The sequence below is a fragment of the Oncorhynchus masou genome, unplaced genomic scaffold, assembly GCF_036934945.1.
Source record: "Oncorhynchus masou masou isolate Uvic2021 unplaced genomic scaffold, UVic_Omas_1.1 unplaced_scaffold_554, whole genome shotgun sequence".
NCBI classification, from domain to species: Eukaryota; Metazoa; Chordata; class Actinopteri; order Salmoniformes; family Salmonidae; genus Oncorhynchus; species Oncorhynchus masou.
Window position 1 is genome coordinate 13,833 of NW_027011956.1, and position 18,335 is coordinate 32,167.

General features: G+C 46.1%; 1 protein-coding gene across 1 annotated transcript; it reads left to right on the forward strand.

Annotated features, from left to right (window-relative positions):
* Positions 1-4,141: 4,141 nt before the first annotated feature.
* LOC135536079 (ras-related C3 botulinum toxin substrate 3-like) lies at positions 4,142-18,000 on the forward strand. Its single transcript, XM_064962464.1, has 6 exons — positions 4,142-4,305; positions 8,324-8,395; positions 9,124-9,241; positions 16,851-16,913; positions 17,479-17,638; positions 17,849-18,000. Exons 1-6 carry the CDS (start codon positions 4,271-4,273, stop codon positions 17,977-17,979), a joined length of 579 nt encoding a protein of 192 aa, XP_064818536.1. The 5' UTR covers positions 4,142-4,270; the 3' UTR covers positions 17,980-18,000.
* Positions 18,001-18,335: the final 335 nt, after the last annotated feature.

An 18,335-nucleotide genomic window follows, 5' to 3' on the forward strand; every position in this document is an offset into this window, starting at 1 on the left:
AAATGGAACCCTGTTCAGGGGTGGGTGTGTTCCAAATGGAACCCTGTTCAGGGGTGGGTGTGTTCCAAATGGAACCCTGTTCAGGGGTGGGTGTGTTCCAAATGGAACCCTGTTCAGGGGTGGGTGTGTTCCAAATGGAACCCTGTTCAGGGGTGGGTGTGTTCCAAATGGAACCCTGTTCAGGGGTGGGTGTGTTCCAAATGGAACCCTATTCCCTTTATAGTGCACTGCCTTTGACTAAGTAGTGCACTATATAGGCAATAGGGGTGGCATTTTGGAGGCATGCAGGGTTGTTTCCTCCGTGGTGTGTCGTCCTGGATGACGCGTCTCCAGCTGAACTCGGATCAGGCTGGAATGGACGCGGCCCTGCTACATCTCCTGGTTCAGAACTCGGATCAGGCTGGAATGGACGCGGCCCTGCTACATCTCCTGGTTCAGAACTCGGATCAGGCTGGAATGGACGCGGCCCTGCTACATCTCCTGGTTCAGAACTCGGATCAGGCTGGAATGGACGCGGCCCTGCTACATCTCCTGGTTCAGAACTCGGATCAGGATGGAATGGACGCGGCCCTGCTACATCTCCTGGTTCAGAACTCGGATCAGGATGGAATGGACGCGGCCCTGCTACATCTCCTGGTTCAGAACTCGGATCAGGATGGAATGGACGCGCCCTGCTACATCTCCTGGTTCAGAACTCGGATCAGGCTGGAATGGACGCGGCCCTGCTACATCTCCTGGTTCAGAACTCGGATCAGGCTGGAATGGACGCGGCCCTGCTACATCTCCTGGTTCAGAACTCGGATCAGGATGGAATGGACGCGGCCCTGCTACATCTCCTGGTTCAGAACTCGGATCAGGATGGAATGGACGCGGCCCTGCTACATCTCCTGGTTCAGCCATTTCTGGTGGTTTTACAGTTTTACTGTTCAACTGTCCTTGGTGTCTTGTGTGAATAAATTATATTTGTTTTATTTGTCAGGCTGTGTGCGTGTCTGAAATGTCACTCTGTTTCCTATATATAAAGCCCCATAGGCTCTGGTCAAAAGTAGTGCACTTTTATAGGGAATAGGGTGCCTTTTCAGACACACACACAGTGTATCTAGTTGATGCCCTGCACCCAATGTTGAAATAATGTTAGTTGATGGTTTTCTATGTTCTCTCATGGAGGCCAGAGTCAAATGAAGTAGTAAGTTATTCTATGCTACTGCTTCTGGTATAACTTGACTACTGAAGTGGTTGATGGCCCTCATGAATCCCTTGTACATCTGATGGGGGAAGTCTAGCAGTGGGAGGACTTGGGGGAATCTAGAAGTCTAGCAGTGGGAGGACTTGGGGGAATCTAGAAGTCTAGCAGTGGGAGGACTTGGGGGAATCTAGAACTCTGGCAGTGGGGGGACTTGGGGAAATCTAGAACTCTGGCAGTGGGAGGACTTGGGGGAATCTAGAACTCTGGCAGTGGGAGGACTTGGGGGAATCTAGAACTCTGGCAGTGGGGGGACTTGGGGGAATCTAGAACTCTGGCAGTGGGAGGACTTGGGGGAATCTAGAACTCTGGCAGTGGGGGGACTTGGGGGAATCTAGAACTCTGGCAGTGGGGGGACTTGGGGGAATCTAGAACTCTGGCAGTGGGAGGACTTGGGGGAATCTAGAACTCTGGCAGTGGGAGGACTTGGGGGAATCTAGAAGTCTAGCAGTGGGAGGACTTGGGGGAATCTAGAATGGGTGGCAGTGGGAGGACTTGGGGGAATCTAGAATGGGTGGCAGTGGGAGGACTTGGGGGAATCTAGAATGGGTGGCAGTGGGAGGACTTGGGGGAATCTAGAATGGGTGGCTATTGTCATCTCTTTCTCACATACTGATTTGATGTGTTATGTTCCAATCAAAGTGTCAAACACCTCTCTATCCCTTTTTATATTAGTGGTTTGTGTCTCATTCCATGTTTTTAATTTATTTGTAGATCATTCAGTCTAACAACCAGGGCTGCAAAAGTCAGGTTATTTTCCTGGTTGGAGTTCTGGGGGAAGTTGGGAAAGTTCCCGTCATTCTGAAACCTTGCTAACTACAGTGTTCTGTCTATAGATGGACGGTCAGTCAGGTGTTTCTGACACACTGACTAACAACAATCACCATTATAGCTTTACCGGGGTCTGTGTGCGACACAGCCACTGTTTGTAAGTACAATAACTGTAAGGCGCAGTATGTACGAGAACCCAAACAGTCCGAGACGTTGACTATAGTTTTGCCTTCGGTCATGTGATCATGGCTTATAGAACAGAGGTCCACAGCTCAGGTTTTAATTTGTCCCCTGGCACTAAGTTGATTAAGTAATATCATTGATTGGATAGAGTACACACACACACACCTGGTGGCCCAGGTCAAAATTAGTCTGTTATTTAAAGTTAGACTCTGTGAAATGACGTTGCCACGAGCAACACCGCAGATACTAAGATGAGCGAGATGCAACACTTCTCTCTCATCGGAGGGAGGCTGTCGGAGGGCAAAGGCGTGGATGGTCTCTGGAGCAGGTTCAGGGGCAGATGGGCAGCACGGTGTCATCGAGGTGGCGCCAAACTCCACCTATCAGAGGGCACGGTGGAGCTGTTACCATGTGGCTTGTCCCTATCCAATCCTTTCCTATCTAGAGTCGGGAATAGGGGTCAAGGTTTTTGGTTTAGGATTCTGTTTCGTGCTCCCAATTCTTCGGCTTTGTCCCAATTCTCTTCCTTGCTCACATACTGTGTCCACTTGGCTTGCACACTCCCTGTCGTAGATTTAAAAGCATGGGATTGGTATAAGCATTGGCTGGAGGGAAGTTTCCAGCGTTGCTAAGTCCATGCAACGAAAAAAAGTGTGCAAGTGCACACTTCAGGAGAGGGGGAAAAAAGGGTGGTAGTTCGGGACGTGACCTTCAAGCTCTCATTGATGTTTGACAAGGCCTGCGGGATGCATCCCAAATGGAACCTTGTTCCTTCTATAGTGCACTACTCTAGAGCCCTGGTCAGGAATAGGGTGTCTGTTTAGGGAAGAGGAAGAGGACTATGTAGGGAATAGGGTGTCTGTTTAGGGAAGAGGAAGTGGTCTATGTAGGGAATAGGGTGTCTGTTTAGGGAAGAGGAAGTGGTCTATGTAGGGAATAGGGTGTCTGTTTAGGGAAGAGGAAGTGGTCTATGTAGGGAATAGGGTGTCTGTTTAGGGAAGAGGAAGTGGTCTATGTAGGGAATAGGGTGTCTGTTTAGGGAAGAGGAAGTGGTCTATGTAGGGAATAGGGTGTCTGTTTAGGGAAGAGGAAGTGGTCTATGTAGGGAATAGGGTGTCTTTAGGGAAGAGGAAGTGGTCTATGTAGGGAAAAGGGTGTATGTTTAGGGAAGAGGAAGTGGTCTATGTAGGGAATAGGGTGTCTGTTTAGGGAAGAGGAAGTGGTCTATGTAGGGAATAGGGTGTCTGTTTAGGGAAGAGGAAGTGGTCTATGTAGGGAATAGGGTGTCTTTAGGGAAGAGGAAGTGGTCTATGTAGGGAATAGGGTGTCTGTTTAGGGAAGAGGAAGTGGTCTATGTAGGGAATAGGGTGTCTGTTTAGGGAAGAGGAAGTGGTCTATGTAGGGAATAGGGTGTCTGTTTAGGGAAGAGGAAGTGGTCTATGTAGGGAATAGGGTGGCCAGAGGACCATTTTATTATTATGATGATGACTTTACAATGTTTGCTTTACTGTTTGTGCTCAGTTCTAATCTTTTTGGTTTAGGTTGTTTCCTAATGGCAGGTCAAGCAATAAAACAAATGCATTCTTACAAAGTCTGTCAACTGTGGTTATTGATGGTCTGTTTGAGGTGTGTCTCGTTCTCTCTGTGTGTATGTCCATTCTGAAGTCCTTCATCACCATAGCTCTGCACAATAGTCACTACAGAGGAACCCACTGGACACATGTCATATGTCCCAAATTGCCCCTTAATCCCTATGTGTGCACTACTTTTTACCAGAACCCATTGGGCCCGTAGTGTACTACATAGGGAATATAGTGTGATTTGGGAAGAACACATTGTCATCGACAGAGTTCAACTGCTGTCGGAGGGAAAAATACAACTTTCCCTTTAAACACGTTCGGTCTTTTCCGGGATGTTCCGCCGGGATTCGACACCGCCTCCCTCCGCTACTGCAGCCTGGTCGCGAGGAGCTGTACCAATTCACTTATTATTAGCGATATCAGAAATGATAAACAATTTGCCATTTTAAAACCAGGGAATAGTCCGTCGTTGGATACCACCACCCTCTGCAAAATGCAGGCCATCAAATGCGTCGTGGTGGGCGATGGGTGAGACCTTTTGTGTGTGTTTAGGCTGAAAATGTGTCCTTTTTCGAGTCTGTGAGGGCAATTGTTGCAGTAAGGGCTGGGGCTATAGCGGGTTGAATGGGTCGGCGTTCACTTCTCGAGAATCCGCTCTCTCATCAGTGCGTGAGCGTAAAATGAATGTTGAGCAATTACATTTTTTATTTTGTTAGACTACTTTGTGATTTCATGTTATCAATGTATTCGCCAAATTTTCCGACAGGTTTTGCACAATTCATTATAAGTTCGGGTGTGAAATATTCTGTCTGAAATTGAACTAAAGCTATTTGAACGTTTCATTGAAATATAAAAACAATAACTAACTAAAGCGTCTCCGATTAACAACATTTGGAAACCCATATTAGTCGGGGGGGGGGTGAACAGAATTGTGAAATATACATTAATATGTGCATAGATGCATAAATGTCGCTGGGAGGGCTTGGCTGAGACTCATTAAATGATGTAATGCTTTCACACCTACACAGCCAGCCCCTACGGAGGCACGGGCTACGGATGGGCATGGGCACGGGCACCTATGCAAAATGCCGTGTTTATATAGCCTTTCGACCATAGACATCTTTGAAAGACAGGTTTATTTGACTTCTGCTACATTGTGATGCGGCGTAGATTTTGGGTAGTGTGTGGAGGTAGGGTGCACTGGACTGCATAGCATAGTTAAACAGGGGTGTGGGGGGGGCTGTCTAGATTTTTTTTAGGGGTTGGGCAACACACACACATGCGCAATATTGTACAACTAACCTTGTGGGGACAGGTAATTCAGTCCCATTCAAAGTCCTATTTTCCCTAAAACTAACCCTCCTCAAGGTCCAAAAGCCTTCTGAACAGCTTCTACCCCCAAGACATAAGACTCCTGACCAGCTAATCAAAGGGCGACCCAGACCCTCTTTAACACTGCTGCTACTCTCTGTTATCATCTATGCATAGTCACTTTAACTCTACCTACATGTACATATTACCTCAGCTAACCGTGCCCCCGCTCATTGACTCTGTACCGGTATTCCCTGTATATAGCCTCCACACTGACTCTGTACCGTAACCCCCTGTATATAGCCTCCACATTGACTCTGTACCGGAACCCCCTGTATATAGCCTCCACACTGACTCTGTACCGTAACACCCTGTATATAACCTCCACACTGACTCTGTACCGGTGCCCCCCTGTATATAGTCTCCACATTGACTCTGTACCGTAACCCCCTGTATATAGCCTCCACACTGACTCTGTACCGTAACACCCTGTATATAACCTCCACACTGACTCTGTACCGGTACCCCCTGTATATAGCCTCCATATTGACTCTGTACCGGTACCCCCTGTATATAGCCTCCACATTGACTCTGTACCGGTACCCCCCTGTATATAGCCTCCACACTGACTCTGTACCGTAACACCCTGTATATAACCTCCACATTGACTCTGTACCGGTACCCCCCTGTATATAGCCTCCACACTGACTCTGTACCGTAATACCCTGTATATAACCTCCACATTGACTCTGTACCGGTACCCCCCTGTATATAGCCTCCACACTGACTCTGTACCGGAACCCCCTGTATATAGCCTACACACTGACTCTGTACCGTAACACCCTGTATATAGCCTCCATATTGACTCTGTACCGGTACCCCCCTGTATATAGCCTCCACATTGACTCTGTACCGGTACCCCCTGTATATAACCTCCACACTGACTCTGTACCGGTACCCCCTGTATATAGCCTCCATATTGACTCTGTACCGGTACCCCCCTGTATATAGCCTCCACATTGACTCTGTACTGGAACCCCCTGTATATAGCCTCCACACTGACTCTGTACCGTAACACCCTGTATATAACCTCCACACTGACTCTGTACCGGTACCCCCTGTATATAGCCTCCATATTGACTCTGTACCGGTACCCCCTGTATATAGCCTCCATATTGACTCTGTACCGTAACACCCTGTATATAACCTCCACATTGACTCTGTACCGTAACACCCTGTATATAGTCTCACTTCTTATTTTGCTTCCGCTGTTTAATTATTTGTTACTTTTAATTTTTTTTACTTAACACTTATTTTTTATCACCTTAACTTCTTAAAGCATTGTTGGTTAAGGGCTTGTAAAAACACCTGTAAAGCATTTCACTGTGAGGTCGACACACCTGTTGTATTCAGCATTTCACTGTGAGGTCGACACACCTGTTGTATTCAGCATTTCACTGTGAGGTCTACTACACCTGTTGTATTCAGCATTTCACTGTGAGGTCGACACACCTGTTGTATTCAGCATTTCACTGTGAGGTCGACACACCTGTTGTATTCAGCATTTCACTGTGAGGTCTACTACACCTGTTGTATTCAGCATTTCACTGTGAGGTCGACACACCTGTTGTATTCAGCATTTCACTGTAAGGTCTACTACACCTGTTGTATTCAGCATTTCACTGTGAGGTCTACTACACCTGTTCTATTCAGCATTTCACTGTGAGGTCGACACACCTGTTGTATTCAGCATTTCACTGCGAGGTCTACACACCTGTTGTATTCGGCCCATGTGACAGATACAATTTGATTGGATTTGAGCTCCTAACCCTTCACCTAATTCTAACCCTAAACCCCCTAGAAACAGCATTTGACCTTGTGGGGACCAACAAAATGTCCCCAGTTGGTCAAAGTTTTATTCGTTTACTGTTCTTGTAGGGACTTCAAGTATGGTCTAACATGTCCACACACACACACAGGAAATGATGTGGAGTCTTCAGATAGCAGGCCCCCCTCTCTGATATTTCTATTTTTATTGAACCTTTATTTAACCAGGCAAGTCAGTTAAGAACAAATTCTTATTTTCAACACATGACAACACAACATGGCAGCAACACATGACAACACAACAGTCCATAAAGAGAGACCTAAGACAACACAGCATGGTAGCAACACATGACAACACAGCATGGCAGCAACACATGACAACACAGCATGGCAGCAACACATGACAACACAGCATGTCAGCAACACATGACAACACAGCATGGCAGCAACACATGACAACACAGCATGGTAGCAACACATGACAACACAACAGTCCATAAAGAGAGACCTAAGACAACAACATAGCATGGCATTAGCACATGACAACACAACAGTCCATAAAGAGAGACCTAAGACAACACAGCATGGCAGCAACACATGACAACACAACAGTCCATAAAGAGAGACCTAAGACAACATAGCATGGCAGCTGTGGTCTGCCAATGTGCCCCCCAGCCAAAAGTCTATGTAGGACAGTGTCTGTGTTCACACACACACACACACACACACACACACACACACACACACACACACACACACACACACACACACACACACACACACACACACACACACACTGCCAAACAACCATACACTGCCTTTAGCCTTTATTTATTGATTTGATTATTCTCTCTATCCCCCCCTCTCTCTCTCTCTATCTCTCTCTCTATCCCTCTCTCTCTCTCTCTCTCTCTCTATCCCTCTGTCTCTCTCTCTATCCCTCTGTCTCTCTCTCTCTCTCTCTCTCACCCTCTCTCTCTCTATCCCTCTCTCTCTCTCTCTCTCTCTCTCTCTCTCTCTCTCTCTCTCTCTATCCCTCTCTCTCTCTCTATCCCTCTGTCTCTCTCTCTCTCTATCCCTCTGTCTCTCTCTCTATCCCTCTGTCTCTGTCTCTCTCTCTCTCTCTCTCACTCTATCCCTCTCTCTCTCTCTCTCTCTCTCTCTATCCCTCTGTCTCTCTCTCTCTATCCCTCTGTCTCTCTCTCTCTATCCCTCTCTCTCTCTCTCTATCCCTCTCTCTCTCTCTATCCCTCTGTCTCTCTCTCTCTCTATATATATATATCTCAATTCATTTTTAAATTTAAGGGGCTTTATTGGCAAGGGAAACATATGTTTACATTGCCAAAGCAAGTGAACTAGATAATAAACAGAAGTAAAATAAAGAAGTGTCTCATTCTTTGTCTCTCAGAGCGGTGGGAAAGACATGTCTTCTCATCAGCTATACCACCAATGCCTTCCCTGGAGAATACATCCCCACAGTGTGAGTATCATAGCATGAAGCTGCACTACAATGTGTGTGTGTGTGTGTGTACTACTGTAACAACAGGATATGAATGTCTCTGTTTAAGGGTTCCCCTCTCATCCCTCATCCTTGTTTGTGTGTGTGTGTGTGGTGTGTGCGCATGCCTGTTTGTGTGTGTGCGTGCATGCCTGTTTGTGTGTGTGCGTGCATGCCTGTTTGTGTGTGTGCGTGCATGCCTGTTTGTGTGTGTGCGTGCATGCCTGTTTGTGTGTGTGCGTGCATGCCTGTTTGTGTGTGTGCGTGCATGCCTGTTTGTGTGTGTGCGTGCATGCCTGTTTGTGTTTGTGCGTGCATGCCTGTTTGTGTGTGTGCGTGCATGCCTGTTTGTGTGTGTGCGTGCATGCCTGTTTGTGTGTGTGCGTGCATGCCTGTTTGTGTGTGTGCGTGCATGCCTGTTTGTGTGTGTGCGTGCATGCCTGTTTGTGTGTGTGTGCGTGCATGCCTGTTTGTGTGTGTGCGTGCATGCCTGTTTGTGTGTGTGCGTGCCTGTTTGTGTGTGCGCATGCCTGTTTGTGTGTGTGCGTGCATGCCTGTTTGTGTGTGTGCGTGCATGCCTGTTTGTGTGTGTGCGTGCATGCCTGTTTGTGTGTGTACGCATGCCTGTTTGTGTGTGTGCGTGCATGCCTGTGTGTGTGCGTGTGTGTGTGTGTGTGTGTACTTCTCTGAACAACATCCTATCCTCTCAGGTTTGACAACTACTCTGCCAATGTGATGGTCGATGGGAAACCAGTGAATCTGGGACTGTGGGATACTGCAGGACAGGAGGACTACGACAGACTCAGACCACTGTCCTATCCACAGACGGTAACTCACCCACTCACCCACTCACTCACTCACTCACTCACTCACTCACTCACTCACTCACTCACTCACTCACTCACCCACTCACCCACTCACTCATCCACTCACCCACTCACTCACTCACTCACCCACTCACTCACTCACCCACTCACCCACTCACTCACCCACTCACCCACTCACTCACCCACTCACCCACTCACTCACTCACCCACCCACCCACTCACTCACTCACCCACTCACTCACTCACCCACTCACCCACTCACTCACTCACTCATCCACTCACCCACTCACTCACTCACTCACCCACTCACCCACTCACTCACTCACCCACTCACCCACTCACTCACTCACTCACTCACTCCCATCTCTCATTCATTATCACTCATACACATTCCACATCCTCCATTTTGTGTCTTCCTGGTTCTGCTTAACTCATTCTCCACACAGTTTCCTGTTATTCCACTGTTTTCCTCATTATCTCGCCAGTGGCGGTTCCGTCAGACACACAGCTCCCTGCCTGCCTGGCTGCTGCTTCAGAGAAAATGATTAGGGGGGCTATTTTAGCGTTTCACCCATTCCAGCCAGAGAGGAGAATATTCATATTCTCACACAAATTACCAAGGAACCTACCAGGTACAACCCTAAATCCATAACCATGGGCACCCTCATAGATATCATCCTGACCAACTTGCCCTCTAAATACACCTCTGCTGTCTTCAACCAGGATCTCAGCGATCACTGCCTCATTGCCTGCGTCCATAATGGGTCCACGGTCAAACAACCACCCCTAATCACTGTCAAACGCTCCCTAAAACACTTCAGCGAGCAAACCTTTCTAATCTACCTGGCCCGGGTATCCTGGAAGGATATTTACCTCCCGTAAGTAGAGGATGCCTGTTTGCTCTTTAAAAGTGCTTTCCTCACCATCTTAAATAAGCATGCCCCATTCAAAAAATTTAGAACTAAGAACAGATGTAGCCCTTGGTTCACCCCAGACTTGACTGCCCTCGACCAGCACAAAAACATCCTGTGGCGTTTTGCATGAGCATCGAATAGCCCCCGTGATATGCAACTTTTCAGGGAAGTCAGGAACCAATATGCACAGTCAGTTAGGAAAGCTAAGGATAGCTTTTTCAAACATAAATTTGCATCGTGTAGCACTAATTCCAAAAATTCCCAGAAAGAGACACTGTAAAATCCATGGAGAATAAGAGCACCTCCTCCCAGCTGCCCACTGCACTGAGGCTAGGAAATACTGTCACCACCGATAAATCTACGATAATCGATCATTTCAATAAGCACTTTTCTACGGCTGGCCATGCTTTCCATCTGGCTACCCCTACCCCGGCCAACAGCTCTGCACTCTCGGCAGAAACTTGCCCAAGTCCCCCCAGCGTCTCCTTCACCCAAATCCAGATAGCTGATGTTCTGAAAGAGCTGCAAAATCTGGACCCCTACAAATCAGCTGGGCTAGACAATCTGGACCCTCTCTTTCTAAAATGATCCACCAAAATTGTTGCAACCCCTATTACTAGCCTGTTCAACCTCTCTTTCGTATCGTCTGAGATCCCCAAAGATTGGAAAGCTGCCGTGGTCATCCTCCTCTTCAAAGGGGGATGATGCTGCCCTGCCTTTCTAAAATCTGCGAAAGCCAAGTCAACAAACAGATCACCGACTATTTCGAATCCCACCGTACCTTCTCCACTGTGCAATCTGCTTTCCAAGCTGGTCACGGGTGCACCTCAGCCACGCTCCAGGTCCTAAACGACATCATAACCACCATCGATAAAAGACAGTACTGTGCAGCCGTCTTCATCGACCTTGCCAAGGCTTTCGACTGTCAATCACCGCATTCTTATTGGCAGACTCAATAGCCTTGGTTTCTCAAATGACTGCCTCGCCTGGTTCAACAACCACTTCTCAGATAGAGTTCAGTGTGTCAAATCGGAGGGCCTGTTGTCCGGACCTCTGTCAGTCTCTAGGGGGGTGCCACAGGGTTCAATTATTGGGCTGACTATTTTCTCTGTATATATAAATGATGTCGCTCTTGCTGCTGGTGACTCTCTGATCCACCTCTACGCAGGCGACACCATTCTGTATACATCTGGCCCTTCTTTGGACACTGTGTTAACAAACCTCCAAACGAGCTTAAGTGCCATACAACACTCCTTTCGTGGCCTCCAACTGCTTTTAAATGCTAGTAAAACTAAATGCATGCTATTCAACCGATCGCTGCCTGCACCCGCCCGCCTGCCTGCCCAGCATCACTACTCTGGACTGTTCTGACTTAGAATATGTGGACAACTACAAATACCTAGGTGTCTGGTTAGACTGTAAACTCTCATTCCAGACTCACATTAAGTATCTCCAATCCAAAATTAAATCTAGAACTGGCTTCGTATTTCGCAACAAAGCCTCCTTCACTCATGCTGCCAAACATGCCCTTGTAAAACTGACTATCCTACCAATCCTTGACTTTGGCGATGTCATTTACAAAATAGCCTCCAACACTCCACTCAGCAAATTGGCTGTAGCCTATCACAGTGCCATCCGTTTTGTCACCAAAGCCCCATATACTACCCACCACTGTGACCTATATGCTCTCGTTGGCTAGCCCTCGTTACATATTCGTCGCCAAACCCACAGGTTCCAGGTCATCTATAAGTCTTTGCTAGGTAAAGCCCCGCCATATCCCAGCTCACTGGTCAACATAGCAAAACCCACCCGTAGCACGCGCTCCAGCAGGTATATTTCACTGGTCATCCCCAAAGCCAACACCTACTTTGGCCGCCTTTCCTTCCAGTTCTCTGCTGCCAATGACTGGAACGAATTGCAAAAATCACTGAAGCTGGAGACTTATATCTCCCTCACTAACTTTAAGCATCAGCTGTCAGAGCAGCTTACAGATCACTGTACCTGTACACAGCCAATCTGTAAACAGCACACCCAACTACCTCATCCCCATATTGTTATTTATACTCTTGCTCTTTTGCCCTCCAGTATCTCTACTTGCACATCATCATCTGCACATCTATCACTCCAGTGTTAATGCTAAATTGTAATTATTTTGCCTCTATGGCCTATTTATTGCCTTGCCTCCCTAATCTTACCGCACACACTGTACATATATATTTCTATTGTGTTATTGACTGTACATTTGTTTATTCCATGTGTAACTCTGTGTTGTTGTTTGTTTCGCACTGCTTTGCTTTATCTTGGCCAGGTCGCAGTTGTAAATGAGAACTTGTTCTCAACTGGCCTACCTGGTTAAATAAAGGCAAATAAAAAATATATAGTAGTCAGGTGACAGGCCAACCACCAGGATTACTGAGTGGTGTTGTTATAACACATTAATACATCCTGTCTGTCTCATTAATACATCCTGTCTGCCTCATTAACACATCCTGTCTGCCTCATTAATACATCATTAATACATCCTGTCTGCCTCATTAATACATCCTGTCTGCCTCATTAATACATCCTGTCTGTCTCATTAACACATCATTAATACATCCTGTCTGCCTCATTAATACATCATTAATACATCCTGTCTGTCTCATTAACACATCATTAATACATCCTGTCTGCCTCATTAATACATCATTAATACATCATGTCTGCCTCATTAATACATCCTGTCTGCCTCATTAATACATCATTAATACATCCTGTCTGTCTCATTAACACATCATTAATACATCCTGTCTGCCTCATTAATACATCCTGTCTGCCTCATTAATACATCCTGTCTGCCTCATTAATACATCATGTCTGCCTCATTAATACATCATTAATACATCCTGTCTGTCTCATTAACACATCATTAATACATCCTGTCTGTCTCATTAACACATCATTAATACATCCTGTCTGCCTCATTAATACATCCTGTCTGCCTCATTAATACATCATTAATACATCCTGTCTGCCTCATTAATACCTCCTGTCTGCCTCATTAATACATCATTAATACATCCTGTCTGCCTCATTAGTACCTCCTGTCTGCCTCATTAATACAGCCTGTCTGCCTCATTAATACATCCTGTCTGCCTCATTAATACATCATTAATACATCCTGTCTGCCTCATTAATACCTCCTGTCTGCCTCATTAATACATCCTGTCTGCCTCATTAATACATCCTGTCTGCCTCATTAATACATCCTGTCTGCCTCATTAATACATCATTAATACATCCTGTCTGTCTCATTAATACATCCTGTCTGCCTCATTAATACCTCCTGTCTGCCTCATTAATACATCATTAATACATCCTGTCTGCCTCATTAATACCTCCTGTCTGCCTCATTAATACATCCTGTCTGCCTCATTAATACATCCTGTCTGCCTCATTAATACATCCTGTCTGCCTCATTAATACATCATTAATACATCCTGTCTGCCTCATTAATACATCATTAATACATCCTGTCTGCCTCATTAATACATCATGTCTGCCTCATTAATACATCATTAATACATCCTGTCTGCCTCATTAATGCATCATTAATACATCCTGTCTGCCTCATTAATACATCATTAATACATCATGTCTGCCTCATTAACACATCCTGTCTGCCTCATTAACACATCCTGTCTGCCTCATTAATACATCCTGTCTGCCTCATTAATACATCATTAATACATCCTGTCTGCCTCATTAATATATCATTAATACATCCTGTCTGCCTCATTAATACATCCTGTCTGCCTCATTAACACATCCTGTCTGCCTCATTAACACATCCTGTCTGCCTCATTAATACGTCATGTCTGCCTCATTAATACATCATTAATACATCATGTCTGCCTCATTAATACATCATTAATACATCCTGTCTGCCTCATTAATACATCATTAATACATCATGTCTGCCTCATTAATACATCATGTCTGCCTCATTAATACATCATTAATACATCCTGTCTGCCTCATTAACACATCCTGTCTGCCTCATTAATACATCATTAATACATCCTGTCTGCCTCATTAATACCTCCTGTCTGCCTCATTAATACATCCTGTCTGCCTCATTAATACATCATTAATACATCCTGTCTGCCTCATTAATACATCCTGTCTGCCTCATTAATACATCCTGTCTGCCTCATTAATACATCATTAATACATCCTGTCTGCCTCATTAATACATCATTAACACATCCTGTCTGCCTCATTAATACATCCTGTCTGCCTCATTAATACATCATTAATACATCCTGTCTGCCTCATTAATGCATCATTAATACATCCTGTCTGCCTCATTAATACATCATTAATACATCATGTCTGCCTCATTAACACATCCTGTCTGCCTCATTAATACATCCTGTCTGCCTCATTAATACATCATTAATACATCCTGTCTGCCTCATTAATACATCATTAATACATCATGTCTGCCTCATTAATACATCATGTCTGCCTCATTAATACATCATTAATACATCCTGTCTGCCTCATTAACACATCCTGTCTGCCTCATTAATACATCATTAATACATCCTGTCTGCCTCATTAATACCTCCTGTCTGCCTCATTAATACATCCTGTCTGCCTCATTAATACATCATTAATACATCCTGTCTGCCTCATTAATACATCCTGTCTGCCTCATTAATACATCATTAACACATCCTGTCTGCCTCATTAATACATCCTGTCTGCCTCATTAATACATCATTAATACATCCTGTCTGCCTCATTAATGCATCATTAATACATCCTGTCTGCCTCATTAATACATCATTAATACATCATGTCTGCCTCATTAACACATCCTGTCTGCCTCATTAACACATCCTGTCTGCCTCATTAATACATCCTGTCTGCCTCATTAATACATCATTAATACATCCTGTCTGCCTCATTAATGCATCATTAATACATCCTGTCTGCCTCATTAATACATCATTAATACATCCTGTCTGCCTCATTAACACATCCTGTCTGCCTCATTAACACATCCTGTCTGCCTCATTAATACATCATGTCTGCCTCATTAATACATCATTAATACATCATGTCTGCCTCAGTAATACATCATTAATACATCCTGTCTGCCTCATTAATACATCATTAATACATCATGTCTGCCTCATTAATACATCATTAATACATCCTGTCTGCCTCATTAACACATCCTGTCTGCCTCATTAATACATCATTAATACATCCTGTCTGCCTCATTAATACATCATTAATACATCCTGTCTGCCTCATTAATACATCATTAATACATCCTGTCTGCCTCATTAATACATCATTAATACATCATGTCTGCCTCATTAATACATCATTAATACATCCTGTCTGCCTCATTAACACATCCTGTCTGCCTCATTAATACATCATTAATACATCCTGTCTGCCTCATTAATACATCATTAATACATCCTGTCTGCCTCATTAATACCTCCTGTCTGCCTCATTAATACATCCTGTCTGCCTCATTAATACATCATTAATACATCCTGTCTGCCTCATTAATACATCCTGTCTGCCTCCCTGTCCAGAGGAACCCCTGCACACACACACACACACACACACACACGCACACACACACACACACACACGAACGAACACACACACACTGCTGTTGCATTGCGAGGCCCTAGCTCCAGACTCCTCAAGCTCCTCTGTAAGGCTCCCGTACCTGCTCTGAATACCAACACAGCTTCTGTATAGAATAGGACAGCAGCTGGAGAGACTACAGGGTGAGTTGGACTCTGTGATTTCTGTGACTCGGTGACTCTCCCAGCTGCTGTCCTATTCTATACAGAACCTAGAGAGTCACTGAGTCACAGAGTCCAACTCACCCTGTAGTCTCTTTCTATACAGAACCTAGACAGTCACAGAGTCACAGAAATCACAGAGTCCAACTCACCCTGTAGTCTCTCCAGCTGCTGTCCTATTCTATACAGAACCTAGAGAGTCACTGAGTCACAGAGTCCAATGCACCCTGTAGTCTCTCCAGCTGCTGTCCTATTCTATACAGAACCTAGAGAGTCACTGAGTCACAGAGTCCAACTCACCCTGTAGTCTCTCCAGCTGCTGTCCTATTCTATACAGAACCTAGAGAGTCACTGAGTCACAGAGTCCAACTCACCCTGTAGTCTCTCCAGCTGCTGTCCTATTCTATACAGAACCTAGAGAGTCACTGAGTCACAGAGTCCAACTCACCCTGTAGTCTCTCCAGCTGCTGTCCTATTCTATACAGAACCTAGAGAGTCACTGAGTCACAGAGTCCAACTCACCCTGTAGTCTCTCCAGCTGCTGTCCTATTCTATACAGAACCTAGAGAGTCACTGAGTCACAGAGTCCAACTCACCCTGTAGTCTCTCCAGCTGCTGTCCTATTCTATACAGAACCTAGAGAGTCACTGAGTCACAGAGTCCAACTCACCCTGTAGTCTCTCCAGCTGCTGTCCTATTCTATACAGAACCTAGAGAGTCACTGAGTCACAGAGTCCAACTCACCCTGTAGTCTCTCCAGCTGCTGTCCTATTCTATACAGAACCTAGAGAGTCACTCATTGTTTTTCCATGCAGTGTTTCTTGTTTAGTCAGCCTGTTTAATATACTGTCTGTTTTCTGTGTATTGTCCGAAACAGGACGTGTTCTTGACATGCTTCTCTCTGGTGAGCCCTGCCTCCTTTGAGAACGTCAGAGCTAAGGTGAGTGTCTCTATCGCCCTGCTAAATAACAGTGATGGTAATATCCCTAATACTGTCAGCTCCACATTGTACAGTGTTACATTGTGTTTATTCATGTTGCTGTTGGAGCTGTTGGCCCAACTCCGCAACCTCTTTATGTAGGTCGACCTTTTAAGACCTTATAACCCTTTGACCTTCATGATCATAACAGTGGCACTTCCGGGTACCACTGTTCAAGGTCACATAGAGGTCAAGGGTTAATTTTTATTACATTTTTAAAAATGTAACTAGGCAAGTCAGTTGAGAACAAATTCTTATTTACAATGACGGTCTAAGGCACTGCATCTCAGTGGTAGAGGCGTCACAACAGACACCCTGGTTCGAATCCAGGCTGTATCACAACCGGCCGTGATTGGGAGTCCCATAGGGCGGCGTACAATTGGCCCAGCATCGTCTGGGTTTGGCCGGGGTAGGCCGTCATTGTAAATGATAATTTGTTCTTAACTGACTTGCCTAGTTCAATAAAGGTTCAAATGAAATGAGGATGAACCCTTGACCTTTGACCTCTATGTGACCTTGAGAACAGTGGTACCCGGAAGTGCGTCACCACTGCCCCAACACCCCCATCATCCTGGTGGGCACGAAGCTGGACCTGAGGGACGACAAGGACACTATTGAGAGGCTGAGGGACAAGAAGTTGTCCCCAATCACCTACCCTCAGGGCCTGGCCATGGCACGGGAGATAGGTGGGTGTCTGTGGACGGTGGTGTTTTAGTTTGACAACGAGAGCGAGGATGTGGTGTGTCTGAATGTGTTTCTGACAGCTTCTTTGAGCTCTAGTGTTCACCTGTGTGTGAACTCACCTATTTTTGAGTCCCAAGTTTCTGACTGACCAATTGGATGTGTGTGTCTGTCCTCATCCCCTTCTCTGATTGGCTGTCTCCTGTCCCCTACAGGTGCGGTGAAGTACCTGGAGTGCTCAGCCCTGACCCAGAGGGGGCTGAAGACAGTTTTCGACGAGGCCATCCGGGCCGTCCTGTGCCCGCCACCTATCAAAAAGAGGCGCAAGAAGTGCACCCTCTTCTGAGAGGGGGGGGCGAGGAGGAGTGCACCCTCTTCTGAGAGGGGGCGAGGAGGAGTGCACCCTCTTCTGAGAGGGGGGGGCGAGGAGGAGTGCACCCTCTTCTGAGAGGGGGGGGCGAGGAGGAGTGCACCCTCTTCTGAGAGGGGGGGCGAGGAGGAGTGCACCCTCTTCTGAGAGGGGGGGAGCGAGGAGGAGTGCACCCTCTTCTGAGAGGGGGGGAGCGAGGAGGAGTGCACCCTCTTCTGAGAGGGGGGCGAGGAGGAGTGCACCCTCTTCTGGGAGGGGGAGCGAGGAGGAGTGCACCCTCTTCTGAGAGGGGGAGCGAGGAGGAGTGCACCCTCTTCTGAGAGGGGGGCGAG

Coding starts and splice junctions, on each gene's coding strand:
- LOC135536079 (XM_064962464.1), top strand. CDS start 4,271: ATGCAGGCCATCAAATGCGTCGTGGTGGGCGATGG. Junction 8,396..9,123: donor GGAGAATACATCCCCACAGT/GTGAGTATCATA, acceptor CTATCCTCTCAG/GTTTGACAACTACTCTGCCA. Junction 9,242..16,850: donor CACTGTCCTATCCACAGACG/GTAACTCACCCA, acceptor TGTCCGAAACAG/GACGTGTTCTTGACATGCTT.